The 19,131-nt window shown below is 32.2% G+C and overlaps 1 protein-coding gene across 1 annotated transcript; it reads right to left on the bottom strand.

The window, feature by feature from the left end:
* Positions 1-7,879: 7,879 nt before the first annotated feature.
* On the bottom strand, positions 7,880-19,094 carry LOC111373308 (protein FAR1-RELATED SEQUENCE 5-like). The gene is made up of 6 exons (XM_022995819.1): positions 19,091-19,094; positions 18,410-18,503; positions 17,187-18,299; positions 16,172-16,958; positions 16,032-16,094; positions 7,880-8,155 (listed from the first exon to the last, which is right to left on the bottom strand). Exons 1-6 carry the CDS (start codon positions 19,092-19,094, stop codon positions 7,880-7,882), a joined length of 2,337 nt encoding a protein of 778 aa, XP_022851587.1.
* Between the last annotated feature and the right edge of the window lie 37 nt (positions 19,095-19,131).

The raw sequence follows: 19,131 nt of genomic DNA, 5'->3' as shown, positions 1-19,131 counted from the left end.
TGATTAAACAGTTACAGGACCCATAAAATTTGTAGTTAATGTTGATTGTTTGACTCTAATTTAAATCAATACAAATAGGGGCATAATTTTTTTAAGGAAAATTTGTATTTTTCATCATCAACCTTTACGAAATATAACAAATTTACACTTGATTTTTTTATTTTATTTTAGCATAATTAATCCCCCAACACTTAATTATGTAACAAAACTTGTCGTTCCCTTCATTTTGACCATTAAATGACGAATTTGTCATTTTATTAAATAAACAAAAATAAAAGATACCAGTAAAACAACAAAAAATAAGGAAAATTACAAATAGAGTTCTAAAACTTTTCAAGAAGTATAAATAAATTTCACTTAAATAATTAAATACATATTAACAAAATAAAACTTTTCAAGAAGTATAAATAAATTTCACTTAAATAATTAAATACATATTAACAAATAAAAAAGGAATTTAGAAAAATTTCATCTTCCCCAACCGAACTCATCCACCCAATCTATCGACACCCATTTAAATTGTACCTTTTGGATATGTAAATTAATATAATTTAGAAAAATCCATTGAATATATTAAGTCCAAAGTATTACAGATCTTGTGAGAACAAGATATTTCGGAAAGACTTAATAGCGGTTAGTATTATCGAAATTTTTTGTTCCTTTTTTTATTTTAAAGTTTTGGAAAAAATATCATAGAATGCAACAACATCAAATTCATTTTGTTTTATGGTTCATCAATGATCAAATATACTTCAACTTAGGACATTATTTGATTTTATGTTAAAAATTTCTTACAACCAACACGGTCCTCCATCTTTGAGGTAGAAGTAATTTGTTTAGCTTTACATCGATTCCAATGTATCATTTCTAAAATATCGGTGGGACATGTTCGAATACATTGAGTACATCCTATATACATATCATAAATTAGCACTATGTTCCAATCATTTCCTTGTCTAATAATATTATAGATAAGTTACACCGTTCTTATTAGTTTATTTAGTTGTAGTTTTAAGTGAGTTGCAATCTTGAATATGATTTTCAAATTTTACTTTTATATTTTAAAAAAAAATATATCAAAATTGAATCACGACCCTTGGAATGATTTTTTTGTAATCATTTGCAGGTTGGTGTCACCAAAATCCTATGTTGAAGATGGTCCCATAAATTAATGTTTGCATGTTGGTGTCACCATCAATCTTAGCCCCGTTTGTAACAATTTTTCATTCCAAAAAATAAAATTTTTATCGTTATTTCACTATTTCAATCATCATTTTTTTTACTTTTTTGCTCATAGATAGGATCCACTTTATTTCTAGCAATAAAAAAATCAATTCTCATAATCACTACCAAACAGATCCTTAATGTTTGCACGACTGTTATGATAAATAAATGTTCCCACGAATTAAGCAAAGCAAAAAGTTGATGAATTTGGAATATATAGTACGAAATATTGTTGCCATTTGTGTAGTTGGTATTCTTGTAGGAAAGGATAAGACACACGTTTTTGGTTTATCCATTTTCCTCCTTTCTCTGTTTTCCCTTGTTTGTCATGTCAAGTTGAAAACTGCCATCTCATGTTTTTCATGGTATAAGAATAACGTGATTAGCAGTCCCTCTTGAGGTGGCCGAGTTAATGGAGTAGATGAACGCGGAGGTCTTTGGTCACGAGTTCAATTCCCCCTATAAACACTTTTTCGGCCGAGTTTATCGCACCGAATTTGCTTAGTGCGGTTTACCTGATTGGCGTAGTTTACAGGCCATTGCATCAGCCCGAGGGTTTACGCAGTGCAAACCCGATGAGTAGTGGCCGCGGGTTCCCGTCATTAAAAAAAAAAAAAAGAATAACGTGATTAGCTTATAAAACATGATCAACTCTATTTCTGAAACCAACCGAAAGTGATATTAATTAGCCCCTGATTGTTATTTATTATTTGAAAAGTTAAAGAGTTTTGAATATATTTTATCTTCCTCTATTGTGAAGAAAGATTTGAAAATAGTTTATAAACAATTTAAATTATGAAAAGATAAAAATGAATGGTTTGAAGCTCTAGATTTCTATTGAGAATGCTCCAATGAGTTCTCATGGAAAACTATAGACTTTTTCTTATCGGAGCAATGTATTCTAATTTCTACATGAGCATAAGTTGACATAATCGTGCGGGAAAAAAAAATAAAAAATAATAATAAAGCCACCAATCCCTAACTGCATTTGAAGTAATATAATATTATATACAATTTAAATTATTTATTAGACAATATCTAAGATTATAAATTATATAAAATATCTAATTTCACAAATAAATTAATATAATGTTTTCTGAAAATAGGATAATTGTACAGGAAAGTTATCAAACTTTGACATCAAAATGCAGTTAAGTCATTTAACTTTAATTAGTAGCAATTGCGTCATTGAACTTCACTTTTAATGGCAATTAAACCATTACTTTAGTGTGACGATAAAAAATGAAACAAAATTTGCTGACGTGGACGTTAAGAAATCTGTCAACTTAGTCTTTCACATGAACTTAGGTTAATAGTACTAAAATATATTTGGTAGTGATTATGAGAATTGATTTTTTGACTGTTAAAAAGAAAAGTGTGTCTACGTTTTAGTGAAAAAATAAAGAATGATGGCTAAAAATGGTGAAATAACGGTCAAAATTTTGATTTTTTGGAGTGAAAAGTTGCTACCAAACGGGGACTAAGTTATCATTATCACAAACTTTTATCATATATTTATCTTACTTTGATATTATAAAATTTTAAAATATTTTAAACATTAAATTGTCTTTGAAAAACATGACAAAGAAAATTTTAATAAAAAATTGAAATAAAATAACAAAATATTATATCTATACAACTATATAAATATTAAGAATGCATGAAAAGTTCATGTAAATCTTATATTTAACTTGTTAAAAAAGAATATTAGATAATTTAAGATATTTGAATCAATAAATAAATATTTGTTATAAAAGTTAAGAAGAGAGAAGTCAATAGGTTTATGTGTTTTATTAAGAATCAAAATCCTGTATTTATAAGGCAAAACTAGGGATACAATAGTAATTGTCATTCACCTCTAAATTCTAATAATCTTTCCTTTTACAACACTCCCCCTTAAATGATAAATTACAAAATATCTATCTCGTTAAAATCTTGTTTGATAAAAACCCAATGGGAAAAAAATCAAACGAAGGAAAAAAAGTATAATTATTTTAGAGTACTAAAAATAAATGCTGCCTCATTAAAACCTTGCTAGAAAAATTCAGTGGGACAAAACCTAAGCTAAGGAAAAAGAGTACAGCTACTCCCCCTGATGTTAATCACTGAAAATCTTTGAGTCGGCGTATCCCAATCTCATGAACTAATTTCTTGAATGTAGATGTTGGCAGTACTTTTGTGAATAAATCGCCCACATTGTCACTTGAGCGAATTTGTTGGATATCGCTATCACCATTCTTTTGAAACTCATGTGTATGAAAGAATTTTGGAGAAATATGCTTTGTCCTATCACCTTTGATATAGCCTTCTCTGAGTTGTGGAATACAAGCTGCATTATCTTCATACAAAATTGTTGGACTATCCTTTGTTGAAATTAATTCGCATGATGTTTAGATATGATGGGTCGTGTTTTTCAACCATACCCATTCTCCGCTTGTTTCATGGATTGCAATAATTTCAGAATGATTTGAAGATGTAGCTGTCAAGGATTGCTTCATAGATCTCTATGATATAGTTGTTCCTCCACGTGTAAACACATAACTTATTTGTGATTTAGCTTTATGTGGGTCAAATAGATAACCTGCATCTGCATATCCCACTAAAGTAGATTCCGACTTTTGAGAATAAAATAATCTCAAATCAATAGTACCCTTTAGGTAATGAAAAATATGTTTAACATCATTTCAATGTCTTTGAGTTGGTGTACAACTATATCTTGCAATGAGATTTACAGAAAAAACTATGTCGAGTCGAGTGTAATTTGTAAAATAAGTTAATGCTCCAATTGCACTAAGATATGGTACTTCAAAACCAAAAACTTTTTCTCCATCTTCAAGTGGACGAAATTGATCTTTTTTCACATCAAGTGATCGAACAACCATAAGTGATACCAATGGATGTGCATTATCTATGTAAAAACGTTTTAAAACATTTTTGTATACGTAGATTGATGAACAAATAATCCATCTGAGAAATGTTCAATCTGCAATCCANGCCTGCTTCATGGATTGTAATAATTTCAGAATGATTTGAAGATGTAGCTATCAAGAATTGTTTCACAGATCTCCATGATATAGCCGTTCCTCCACGTGTAAACACATAACCTGTTTGTGATTTAACTTTATGTGGGTCAAATAATCTGCATCCACATATCCCACTAAAGCAGATATTGACTTTTGAGAATAAAATAATCTCAAATCAATAGTACCATTTAGGTAACGAAAAATATGTTTAACATCTTTTTAATGTCTTTGAATTAGTGTAAAGTTATATTTTGCAAGGAGATTTATAGAAAAAGCTATGTCGAGTCGAGTGTAATTTGTAAGATAAGCTAATGCTCCAATTGCACCAAGATATGGTACTTCAAGACCAAGAGTATTTTCTCCATCTTCAAGTGGACGAAATAGATCATTTTTCGTATCAAATGATCGACCAATCATAGGTAATGCCAATGGATGTTCATTATCCATATAAAAACGTTTTAAAACTTTTTCTTTATACGTAGATTGGTGAACAAATAATCCATCTGCGAAATGTTCAATCTGTAATCCAAGACAAAATTTGATTTTTCCCAAATCATTCATTTCAAATTCATTTTTCAAATAATCAGCAATTTTGTTGAGCTCTTCAGGAGTTCCAATTAAATTTAAATTATCAGCATAAACTGCCACAATTGCAAATCCACTATTTGTTTTTTTTTTTTTTAATAAAAACACATAGGCAGATATCGTCATTTTTATAACCCTCATTCAACAAATATTCGCTAAGGCAATTATACCACATGCGTCCAGATTGTTTTAATCCATATAATGATATTTACAATTTAATTGAAAACATAGTTCTTCAGGAGAATATAGTTCTCATGCATGTATCGTTTGTTCCTGATATCTTAAGTCCTTCGGGGACTTTCATAAATATGTCACTATCAAGTGAACCATACAAATATGCAGTTACTACATCCATAAAACGCATATCAAGCTTTTGTAATACGATCAAACTAATTAAGAATATAAAAGTGATGGTGTCCATTACGGGAAAATATGTTTCTTCATAATCAATTCCTGGTCTTTGTGAGAAACCTTGAGTTACTAGTCGGACTTTGTACTTTGTCATTTCATTATTTTCATTTCTCTTTCGTACAAAAACTCGTTTGTATCTAACAGGGATTACATTTTCAGGTGTTTGAACTACAAGTCCAAACACTTTTCATTTCTCCAAAGAATTCAATTCCGCATGTATGGCTTCTTTCCATTTTGGTCAATCATTTTTATTTTGATAGTCTTTAACCGACTGTGGTTCAGGATCCTCATTCTGTATAATAACAAGAGCCACATTAAAGGCAAAAATATTGTCTATAACAACATTATTTCGTTCCCATAATTTATGAAATAACATATAATTTATTGAAATCTCATTATTTTCGGACACTTGTAGTTTTTCAGGAACTGTATTTTTAATATCTGATTGATCAATCTTTTCTAATGTAATTTCTTCCGAAATTTTTGGTTGATTTTTTTCATGTGCTTTTCTTTTTCGAGGTGCAGAGTTTTTTGAACTAACTGATCGACTACAGTTCTGGCGTATTTGAGATTCATTTGTTACAGCAGATTGTTCTACAGGAAAATCAATTTTTGTTGGAATATTTTCTGCTAGACATATGACTTTGTCACTTTTTTGTGTCAACAAATATATCAGGTAATTGATTTGCAACTCTTTACAAATGAATAATTTTTTCAACCTCTTGCTCACATTGATTGCTACAGGAATCAAAATGAGGTAGAGTTGTTTCATTCCAAGAAATTTTACCTTATTTTTCAGGATGTAGTTTTTCCTTCCCAAAGTTAGGAAAGTCATTTCATCAAAATGACAATCTGTAAAACGTGCAGTAAATAAATTACTCGTTAAAAGTTCAAAATACCTAATAATTGATGGTGAATCAAAACCCACATAAATTTCAAGTTTTCACTGGAACCCATTTCAGTATGTTGTGGGGGTGAAATAGGAACTTGGACAGCAAAACCAAAGACCCGTAAGTGAGAAATATTAGGTTCATAACCAAATGCCAGTTGCAAAGGTGAATATTGATAATAGGCAATTGGTCTAATACGAACCAATGATGCAATATGTAGTATGGCATGACCCCAAACAGAAACTATGAGTTTTGTTTTCATAAGTAATGATCTAACAATAAGTTGTAGACGCTTAATAAACGATTCTGTCAAACCATTTTGTGTATAGACATATGTAACTGAATGTTCAATTATAATCTCGATTGACATAAAATAATCATCGAATGCTTGTGATCTAAATTCACCAGCATTGTTAAAGCGAATAGTTTTAATTGAGTAATTGGTAAATTATGCTCGTAATTTTATAATTTGAGTAAATAGTCTAGCAAAGGCTACATTCCAAGTGAAAAGTAGGCAAACATGTGACCATCTAGTGGAAGAATCAATTAATACCATAAAATAACTAAATGGTCCACATGGTGGATGTATTGGCCCACATATATCTCCATGAATTCTTTCCAAAAAAGTTGGAGATTCAATATTGACCTTTGTAGTTAAAGATCTAATAACTAACTTGCCTAGTGAACAAGCTACACATGGATAAGCATTAGGTAAAATAATCTTCTGATTCTTTAAAAGATGTACATGTGAGTTGTTTATTATTCGACGCATCATTATAGCTTCTGGATGTCCAAGTCGATCATGCCAAAGTATAAAACTTTTTTTGTCAACGAACTTCTGGTTCGTGACATTATTGATTCAACCATTTTTATAAATGTATAGTACATGCCAGATAGGAGTGTATGATTTTTTTTTTATCTGCTTCTGACCAGATACAAAAAAAGTTATACAAAGATATTCGATATTATTTTCTTGTGTCGTCTTAATATGATATCCATTGCAACAGATATCTTTAAAACTAAGCAAATTTCTTCTGAATTTATTAGAATAAAGTACATCGTTAATATATAATTTTGTATTATTTGGTAAAATAATACAAGTTCTTCCAGAACCTTCAACGATATTCGATACACCTGATATTGTATTGACATTATTCTATTTTAATGTTAAGTCCAAAAAATATTTTTTGTCTTAAAAAATAGTATGTGCGGTTGCACTATCAATTAAGCAGGTGTTTTGACAATCCATCATCAATCTATCAATATAACAAAATAAATATATTTTAAAAAACTTGAATTTAAATTCAAAATGATAAACATAATTAATACTGTGAAATTAACGATTGATAATAAAGTTCAAATTTTTTGGCGAAAAGTAAAAACATATTTCAAACTAAATTTCTAAAATAAAAGGAAATACTAGAAATATAAAAAAAAAAACAACTAACTAATCTATATCTTCCATCACACTACCCTCAATCAAATGGTCAATATTTCCATTTGGATCAGCAAAGAAATCGGAGACATCCAAATGAGTCACATCAATTGGACCATCATAGTCAGCAAAATTTGTCTCCACTTTTCCCTTTCCCTTAATTGATTTTTGGTAGAGATCCACAAGGTGTTTTGCCGTACGACAGGTACGTGTCCAATGCCCCTTTCATTCCACATTTAAAATAACTTTCTTCATTGTACCTTTTTAGGTGTGCTACTTTCATTTACTTTGTGCCTTTTGAAATTGTTGTCTTATTGTTGATAACTTTGTCGATTATTTTGTCCATGGTTTACTCCGCGTGCACGTCCGCGTCCACATCCAAATCCATGTCCACGTCCGTGTCCGTGTCCTTGTCTTGATATTGCATTTGCTTCAAGCAATACAGTACCATTTGCTTCAGGCAATAGTATAGAACCAGTTGGACGTAACCCATGATTTTTTATCAGCAGTTCATTATTCTGTTCAGCAACAAACAGGCAAGATATAAGTTCTGAGTACTTCTTGAAATCACACTCGCGATATTGCTGCTGCAGGAGCACATTCGTGGCGTGAAAGGTGGAAAAAGTTTTCTTCAACATGCCTTCATCAGTAATTTTTCTCCACACAATGTCAATTTTGAATATATTCTGAACAATTCAGAATTGAACTCGCTAATAGTTCTGAAGTCTTGCAAACGAAGGTGCATCCACTCATAACGGGTTTTGGGGAGGACTATAGTCCTTTGATGATCAAATCTTTCAGTTAATTTTTTCCAAAGAACATGTGGATCTTTCTCAGTAAGATATTCAATTTTCAGTCCATCGTGAAGATGATGACGAAAGAAGATGAGTGCTTTTGCACGATCTTGCAGTGATTCTTTATTTCCTTCTTTTATTGTCTCTCTTAAACCTTTTGAGACAAGATAAATATCAGCATTAAGTACCCATGATAAATAATTTTTGTCAGAGATGTCAAGTACAGCAAACTCGAGTTTTGTGATGTTTGTTATTTGATTAACTACACAATAAAGTAAAAGAAAATATAATTAGTTTCGAAAAATATGATTAAACTTCATATAATAATTAATCAAGTAGTCAATATTAACTTGACATAAGTTACGTGTTTTCTTTCAGGGATAAATACTAAAATAATATATTATTCGAAACATATGCTACTTCAGAAGCACGTTGTATTTTATTATTATTTCTTCAAGATTAATACGTCAATATTCTTCTGGAATATCAAAAAATATAATTTATGCTCTTCAGGAGCAAATAATATTTTTCAAGAATATTAATTATAATATTGTGTTACTTCAGGAGCATCAACAAACAATTATAATCAATAGATCTTCGATTAATACTCTTCTAGAATATTAATTATAATGTTGTTCTACTTCAGGAGCAATAACATGATAAAGTATTAATTCAAAATTTATGATAGAACAACACAAATATTTAATCAAGTTAAAGAATATTAATTATCATACAACTAAAAAAATAATTACCAAATAGTTTGGATATGAATTTATATTTTACAATTAATTACCAAATATGTATTACAAAAAAATAAAAATCTTGAAAAGATATGCTTTAAAGTTATTCTTTACCATAAACATATATTTTACATCCATAAAAAATTAAAGAAAGAATTACATAAATGAATACATCTAATGCTACACATGTTACACAGTAAATAATATTTAATAATTCATATACATGAATTAAAGCAAAGTACAAATTGTTACTGCGCAAATTAACTTAAATTGACGCAAACTCATATTCGAAAATTGAAAACAAGAGGTTGTGCCACACGTGAAGACATGGATTAAAGACAAATTCTTATACATCTAATGATTGCAACGCCTGAATATGATTTAAATAAATGGATTTACAAAAATCCATACAATTGACTGCCACATAACCAAGAAGTAAAATTAAGAGGTAGAAATTAATGTAATTGTAGTGGACAAAAGAGCCTTCAATTTATTATTGGTACCGTGAAACACGTATTAGATTTGAATTGGACAAAGCACAAGTTAATGCGTATGTATAAATAGAATTCACATGCTACCAAATTAATTTAGGTATACGTGAGAAATATTCCTACCTATAAAAATTATTACATTCACTAAACTTTGAAAAATTAAGTTATCGTGCTGATAACGTGTTATAAAAGTGAAAAAAAAAAGAGAGAGAAGAGAATAGAATAGAGAGAAGTCAATAGACTTATGTGTTTTATTAAGAATCAAAGTCCTGTATTTATAGTTATATCTATGCCTTTAAAAAGGGGGGAAATGTTTGTACTTTTCAATCGGCAATAACCCACCAGTTGAATTAATTATCCATTGATCCAGTTCTTTGGCTATATCAATAACTTGACTGGATTTGAATTATATTTTTAGTTGTCGTTTGAATTGAGGTTAAGTGCTTGTTTGTGCCTCATTATTTATGAGTAATATATTATGAAATAGTGATTGATGTTGAAATGTGTGATTAAAAAAAAGAAATTTTTTTTTATTTACGTGTAATATTATTTTAATAAAGTGGTTGAAAATGAGTATTGTAGAAAAAATAAGTGATAGAATGTGAAAAAATGGAAGGCAAACAAAGCCTAAATTAGAACAAATTGTTGCCAATTTGAAGAAGATTGTCAATACAATTGCAACTAAATTGAAATTTAGTGATATAATCTGCAATTAAGGACAAAGTTTGGCGACCACGGGGCCATTATCCCTTACAAAACCTCATATTTTAACCAATTAGTTCGATCGAATGGCTTGAATAACTTATTTTCAAGCACAAAATCTCTCTCTCACATACACACTCATGTTACTTGAGTATGGAATTCTCCTTTGCCCTGACAACACAACCATTACTATTGTACATAAGCACAATGCAATAACCCAACTTTTCTAATTTTTTTTTTCAATCTTCTCTTTTGTTTCCTATCCCTATTACAATGCCAAAGTCTTCTCTTTAACTTCTTCAACCCCTTAACCCTAATTCGACATAGTAATAATACGAGTGCTTTAATGCTTGAACAACTCTTATGAGAAATAATTTTTTGCAGGTTGATGATGGTCCGCACGAATTAAACAAAAACAAAAGATTGATAATTTTGGAATTATATTCGTTGCTTCCGTGTAGTTGATTGCTCTTCTCGTAAGAAAGGATAAAAACATGTTTTTGGTTTATTCATTTTTGGGCATGTTTGTTGAAAACTACCCTCTCACGTTATCATGGCTGTATGGTATAAGAATATTTACTATTTCTAACCCTATAATCCTATGTTTTGTATAGTTTCATATGATATAGTGTCATTTGAATGAGGTGAATGAGGATAACGTGATTAGCCAGATAAGAAAAAATTTTAACTTTGTGTGTAATATTATTTTATCGAAGAATGTTATTAAAAATAAGAGAGAAAAATGTATTTTGAAAATAATGATTAAAAATGTCACAACATAAACTTTTTCAAAAATTTCAGGCCACACCAACATATTGTTGTTGTTGGGAATTTACTTATCATGTATAGCGGAAAATAAAACAGATTTCAATTCTCACCAGGAATCTGATTTGTATTTAGGTAGAAATTGTGATAGAAATTACACATTTTGCAAAAATTGCAAACTCCTTTGCTTTTCTTTTCTTCCAGCAACCTTGATCTGCCACCCACAGCTATCTAATTGTCTAGTTTTCAATGAAATTTCCAACAGAGAACAAGATTATACGGAACCAATATTTTTTTCTCTTGTGCTAGCAAGAAAATAAAATCCTCTACAAATTCTAATCCCTAACCACTTATTTATTAAACGGGCTTGGCTTGTCTCCTGACCTGATCCAATATTTAATTAATCCATTTAATTAAATCCGATCCATGAATTAATTAATCATAATTAATTCATTGAGGCATATAAAAATGAACAGCCCAATTAAAATTTATCCGATGCTTGTTAAATTAATTAATTGACAATCACAATCTTTTAATTCTCCTTTTGTGTGTGATCCATCAAGTTCCCAATCACGATACCTAATAATGTGAATTATTGTGTGTGATCCAACAAGTTCCCAATCACGATGAAAAATGTCATGTGGTATGACAAAATCAAAATTATTATAAGATATGGAAGTGTGCTAATCTCGATTATCAATCATATATTTCATTCTACTATTAAAGTATGTTTGTTTCCCATTTTTAGCACATAACAATGCTTTTTTTGACCGTTGGAAGCCAGGATTTTTTACACAATGTGAGAGGCTAGTCAAAAAAAGGCTTTGTGGGGTCAATTAACAGTCCAATTTCTTCTAAAATGGAAAAACAAATGGCAAACAAACAAGGGCTAAGTCAATATAAGTCAAAAACTCATTTTCGACTTCTAAGTATACCTTGATCAAGAATTTCGTTATCGACTTAATTGAATGAAATTTAGATCATAATCTCTTAATGTCTAAGTGTGACGAATCATCTATTAGTCATTCACAACCTTCATACGATTCTTGACATACCCAAACGATATGCAGAGCAACATCAAATATCACCAAAGTATGATCGCCTTCATACAAGGTAACATGATGACTTCAAGTTAAAGAACCAATTCTACTATCGAACATTAGAGATTAACCACTGACACTCAGATAATTATCTATGTGGAATCTACCAGCAAGTCTCCAATGTTTTGTTTTATAATAAAACATTCACGTATTCATTCAAGTGTTACCACACTTTAGCTTATGAGATCAGCTTCTTACTTCACAGTAAGAAATGCCACACGTGATAATCTATCCGTAATAACAATATTTGTGTCTCATTATTACTTACGACTATAGAGTATTTAACATTCAATCATACGTAATTTGTATCTCACAATCACAACTGTATGTGATTAACAAATTATTGAAACTTGAATTTACGGACTCTATTATTTAATATTATATGTGGAATCTCCCAATGGGTCTTCAATGTTTTGTTCTATAACAAAACATCCACGCGTTCATATAAGTGTCACCACATTTTAGCTCGTGAGATCAACTATTTACTTCACAAGTAAAAAATGCTACACGTGATACTATATCCGTAAGGAAAATTCTAAATGTACACAATGAAATCCCGAATCTTGTACACAATGCTGACGTGGCGATAAATTTGAATTCAAAAAAAGGTGTAGTCTGGTCAAAATATCTCTCTCTTTCCTCTCTCTTCATTTCACAAGAAAATGACAATTTCTCTCTCTTTCCTCTCTCTTCAGACGCTCTCTTTACAATGAATACTCACAATTTCTCTTTCCTTACTCTCTCTTTTAGACTCTCTCTGCACTATCTACTCTGTTTTTTGCACATCTTTCATCTGTTACATTTACTTTTCTTTCAAGAAGCATATATAGTATTTACATTTCATTTTCCCAAATCCTAACTACAAGATATATGGTAAACAAGATTATTTTTATCGTCTTTGATTCGTTAAACATGAAGCTGGACGAATGATAAAAATTTTCTAATGTCTCTGTTCTTTACTCATATTCGCTATTTTTGGCACTTGATTAATTTTTTTTATTGGATTAGGATTGTGCTATGGGTGGCCAAAACAGGGGATTATGTCATTCTTGTAGGATTGTGGGACACGTGTTGCCAGAATGTCCAAAAAAGATTAAATGCCCAAACTGTGGCTAGGGCTTCGTTAGGTGGTTGGAGGTAGAAAAGATTTCGGATAATAAAGGGCCGTTGTTCCATAGTTGTACCTGCAACTATCGACTTTTCAAGTTTTCTAACATTCCATCGTATAAAGAGTTTTCATTGCAAGGTAAATCAAGTGGCACTACCAACGGAAGTGAACCGGTCGACGATTTGTCCCGTATGTTGATGACGTGTGCAAAAATAACCGAGGGGAGAAACTTGGAGATTTCATTCAACATCACCATATGCAAAGGGAAACGAGTTTCGGAAGATATAGAATGAAATGTATGTAATTGAGTAGGTTCAACTTATTGTACTTAAAATTGCAGTGATGGGTACACATTTGGAGCACATTTTTTGTTAAGGTGTCTTGATCTAGAGCAGTTTTCATTGTGTGTAGTGAACTATTACAAGTGTTCTCAATCAAGTTTCATGTTGCAGTACATTGCTTATTTGGTTGTCTACCCAATTATGTTATTTTACAATTCATGGCATCATTACAATCTTGATCTTATTTTACTCAGTAAACTCGAGTTTCATTGGAAATTCCATCAAACTGTCTACCATCATGCACACCATTCTGAAATTCCATCTGTTGGCGTGGTGAGTTGGTGCAACAACTGAAAACCCATTAAACTATCTACCATCATGCACATCAGTCAACCCATGGAATGCAAGTTGGTGCAACAACTGAAAACCCATGCAAAATACACATTTAATCTAATTTCCCTAATACACGCTGTTAATATTACTGAGAAGAAGAAATGTAGCTATGATTCATTGAGTGGTTCAATTGAAAACCTATGCTAAATTACAGAAAATCAATGCTGTACCTAATATAAAACTCATCAAAAATATATTACGAAGATTCCACAATAGTCAACTACATCAAATGCTGGAATTTAAAACTTGTACATCAAAAAACAACTCCTACATATAAATGTACTGGACTTTTAAACCCCTACATCAAAATTAGGGATGGGCACGTGTCGGTTCGGTTTGGTTCTAAAGAGAATCGAACCGAACCAAAATTTTCGGGTATTTAGTAAATGGAACCGTCGAGTCCAAATATAATTATGGAACCGTTCGGGTTCGGTTCCATTCGATTCAGTTCGGTTCGGTTCCATTCCGTTCAGTTCTGTACTATAATTAAATTTTTTCACATTTATAACAACATTATATAAATACAACCAATGACACGTTCAATGGTTTTGAAATGTCAAAGACTAGTAGACTGCCTTGTTCAAATGATCGCTACAGTCAAAATTTCGGTTGGCGGAGGTCACAACTTCGATCGGAGGTCACAGCGTCGGTCGACGATTGTATAGGTTTTGGAATGTCAGCGAGGTTGTGAGAGTCGAGACAGCGTTATGCACTTTAGTATAGGTGTTTAGGGTTATTTAGTGGGTTGGATCTTGTTGGGCTAAGAAATGAGACAATAAAATGGATAATTGGGCCAAAAATTAAAAAATTAGAAATGAAACAAATTATTGGGCCAAAAATTTGAATTTAGAATTTGTTAATTTGTTTAGAAAAAATTAAAATTAAAATAATTTGATTTATTCAATATAAAAAAAATTAGAAATATTCGGTTCTTATTTGGTTCTTCGGTTCTTGGTCTAAAACAGAGAATCGAATCGTACCCGTCGGTTCTCAATTCAGATACCGGTTCGGGTATTTAATTTGATAAGAACCGTCAGGTTCGGTTCGGTCAGTTCGGTTCGGGAGATTTGCCCAGCTCTAATCAAAATCTCCAATGCTCTCCTGCGTGCCGATCTCCTGCGAAATTGGAATTCATTAAAAAACCATTGACGTATGGCAAGTCATTGAGGCAAATAAATACAGAACGCGGGGCTAGAAATTGCTTTCTTATAGATAAATTTATAAAGGTTTCTTATAGATAAATTTTTTTCAAACACCAATTAAATAGGCAGAATTGGTTACAAAACTTTTTACATAAACAAAAGATTATATCATAGAGTGGAAGGACAAACAATTAAACAAATGCAATCACTATAGTAAAGCCGTAATGTTATTGGAGTCAACAGAGGCTCTAATGATTGGTTATAATCCTTAGGTTTAAAAATCCAGCATTTGAAATGTATAACACAAATGCAAGTTGTGCCCATTAATTTCTAGCAGTGCCCTTGCTTGAACAACATTTAAAATCTAAAATATGCCTTGAAAACATGATATGTCTGGCCTAGGATTTAAAACCCGCAGTTTATTGGATCGTCCAAAAAGTGTAAAGGATTCGAGACTACGACTTCAAATCTCATCAATTCACATGCTATAATTTATCCAATGGCTACTGCTACTGGTCTTTCAATTCAAATTCAACCGTGAATCATCTTGTCAACTTGAAACCATTCGTTCAAATCTGTCCACCTAAAATGAACTTAGTTGATTGGAGAACAATGAATGCAAGGGACAGATTGAACACAAACTAAAAGATGTTTGCCTCCGTAGATACTAAATTGTTATCAGCTTTTCTAGTACAAATTGATTCCAAACAACCAATTATCATTATCGAACAACAACTTAACTCATTACTGAACTATTCTACCAAGATAAAGGGATTCATCTTGAACAAAGAGAATAGTTAAAAGCAAAGGAACATTGAACATTATATGAACTCGTTTTCCAGGATTATTCTGCTCTTCACTGGGTGTTTCAATTGAATCGCCCAGTAAACCAGTCATGAAGGTTCCAGAAATATATACAAGAGATCTCGTTGCAACAAGAAGTGCACCTGAACATTTAATGAGGATGAAACTTTGTCTTTTTCCCTGTTCCATGTAGCTGAGTTTGCCATCTGTAAATCATGGAGAACGCACTCAGTTCAATCTGTACAGTGATTATCAAAATAAAGAATTCTGCTCGAAATCATACCTTTCGACTGATATTTGATTTTCTAGAACCAGCTTCTAGACATCCCTTTCGGCGAAGTTTTTTAGGAGCTCCCTTGCTTTTTGTGTATTTAGGGTCGAAGATGATTCCGCTAGCACACTTTCCGGCTTCATCCAAGCGTTGAGAGCCCACGCTACTATACTTCAACATTGAAGAATCATTTGTTTGGATTTCAATCCAGTCCATGATGCCACGTGACCGTAACTCATCGTGTGCTACGAAGTCCGCTAACTTCATAAATGCATTGCATATTTGCTTATATCTAATTTGGTTTGGAGTACTAATCCAACCATCATAAGTAATCGGAACCCTCATAAACAATCTGTTCACATCCCTTCTCCATCTTCTCAAAATGTACTTCTCAGGAACTAAGTGCACTTGGTTTCGAATCAAAATCGTTATCGCGTGCTTGCAAATAATTACTCTGAACTCGAACAGGTGACAACTACATTCAAACTTGCATTCATCTCTACGAAAGCACACTTTAAAGATTTTTGTCTTCATACAGTTGTTCATACTAATGTCCTCACGTACATCGTACGTAGTATGTAAATACGTCTCATGAAGTCCTAAGACTTCACAATACACCTTTCCAGTAAATTGTTCTTTAAACTCCTTGAACTTCGCGATTGTGTAAACTAATTGGAATTGCCTTTCCATTTCGTACCTTGTCACATATGGGGCCATTTGTGAAAATGATTTGAAGTCCGCTTGGAACTCCTTTTCAACTTTACTTCTCAAGGCACGCTCATACTGCTCTACAGACTTGCTTCAGAGATGTTTTAGAATGAACATAGCCGTCAAAAAATGCATTAATACCTTCACTCCGTTGTGTGGTTGACATACCGGCCCAAAATGAGGTTTTCAAAAAGCATGGTACCCATCGACCTCTTTCATTGTACAGGCTGGTCAACCAAGCATGTTCTAGCAAGTCATAATCAACGAGCATCTTATTCCATCCTTGTTCAAATTCCTCGCAACTTTGCATATCATATACCAACGCATGAATAGTAGCAATAATGGAAGCTTTATGTCTATGAGAGATGTTTTCGAATGAACATAGCCGTCAAAAAATGCATTAATACCTTCACTCCGTTGCGTGGTTGACATACCGGCCCAAAATGAGGTTTTCAAAAAGCATGGTACCCATCGACCTCTTTCATTGTACAGGCTGGTCAACCAAGCATGTTCTAGCAAGTCATAATCAACGAGCATCTTATTCCATCCTTGTTCAAATTCCTCGCAACTTTGCATATCATATACCAACGCATGAATAGTAGCAATAATGGAAGCTTTATGTCTATGGCCCCCAAATTTTTCTGGTAACTTTTTCAGAATATGCCACAGACACCATCTATGCTTTGTGTTTGGAAACACGATTTCAATTGCATTTTGCATAGTACGGTCTTGATCTGTAATTATCCCACATGAAGCTTGAGCGCGCATACATTCAAGCCAAGTTTCAAATACCCATACAAAGGTCCTTGTGTCTTCATTTGAGAGCAAGCCACATCCAAGTAGAGTTGATTGTCCACGATGGCTTACCCCAACAAAAGGAGCGAAAGACATCTCGTACTTGTTAGTCAAATACGTGGTGTCAAATGTAACTATATCACCGAATTTCTTGCACGCTTGCCTACACCTGTTATCTGCCCAGAACACGTTCCGCAGTCGGGCCTCATCATCTAAGTCTATGCTAAAGAAGAAACCAGGACTGCATGCTTGCATCTTCGTAAAATAAGCTTGTATTGCAAGAGCATCTCCTTCACCCAGTCTTAACCGTTGGACTTTATCAATGAAATTTCTACAATCTTTCTCAATGCACGTAATATTTTCATAACCACCGGCTTCAACCACGGTTGAGTTAAAACTCTTATGTAATGGTATACCAGCTACGTCATTTATTTCAAGCTGTCTTCTCACACGTGCACTGATTTCTCGATTGCCGCGATATAGCCTTGATTTCGACGGGCTTGTTTTGTGATTATACTCCAGTTGAACAGTGTTAATACGCCATGCGCTACTAAGATCTGAACATGCTGTCAATCTTGTTTTACAGCCTGATTGTATTGTTGGTTGAGGCTTCAGGATTGAATGACGGCCCTCCCGACTGCATGTGAAAGTGATATAATGCACAACCCCATCCTCACCCTTCCTTGAATTTCTTTTCCTCACCAGAAATCCTACTTGGTATGCCTAGTTCTTGTAAAATTCGAACACTTCATTCCAACACTAGGCACAATAATATCGGTTCCTTCTCGTAAACTCATGTCATTCGGATTATCGTCTTCGGATGAAGAGATTTCCAAAATACCTACATTCATGACAGGAAGAACAACAATCAAAATAAGAACTCTTGGAGGGAAACACTGTACATTTTGTAATGGATATGATTGTACTAAAGAATGAACAACAATCAAAATAAGCATTTTTTCAATTATTGGACTAAAGAATGTATTTATCTTTCTGAACTCATAAATATCATCTGATTGCTCCATTAATATGTTCAATTGGTCAATTGCAATCTGGCTCATCTTCAAATGATTCGAATGAACTCCAATTAAGGTCTAATCTCTCATATTTCACTTCAATTTCATAAACTGCATCTAAATTAAGATTTACCTATAATTAACATATTGTACACTAGATTAACTATCACTTAATTCACCATAAATAATTAAATAAAAAAGTCATAAATAATTGAATAATGTGTAATTATCATGCAAATAAATTGTTGGTTCCCGGTGCAATTGACAAAATCATTTCACGCTCTACATTTTGTAATGAATATGATTGTAGAAACTATTGGTCAAAAAATACAAATTCTTGGATTGACAATACTGCCAGGGAAGAAAATCTAGGGTATCTGGACATATCAAGATTATGAAAAAGAAATGTTACCCATGTTATTGTCGGAATCAATGTTGCCCCGTCGGAGTTGC

Source organism: Olea europaea, unplaced genomic scaffold (assembly GCF_002742605.1).
Source record: "Olea europaea var. sylvestris unplaced genomic scaffold, O_europaea_v1 scaffold1110, whole genome shotgun sequence".
In the NCBI taxonomy this organism is placed as follows: domain Eukaryota; kingdom Viridiplantae; phylum Streptophyta; class Magnoliopsida; order Lamiales; family Oleaceae; genus Olea; species Olea europaea.
This window is presented reverse-complemented; position numbering and strand designations above follow the sequence as displayed.

What these genes read in the sequence shown, in the direction of transcription:
- LOC111373308 (XM_022995819.1), bottom strand. An exon ending in TTGCTACTATTCATGCGTTG is followed by an intron (nt 16,959 to 17,186) that starts GTATATGATATG and finishes ACATCTCTGAAG; the next exon opens with CAAGTCTGTAGAGCAGTATG. An exon ending in AATCAAATATCAGTCGAAAG is followed by an intron (nt 16,095 to 16,171) that starts GTATGATTTCGA and finishes CATGATTTACAG; the next exon opens with ATGGCAAACTCAGCTACATG.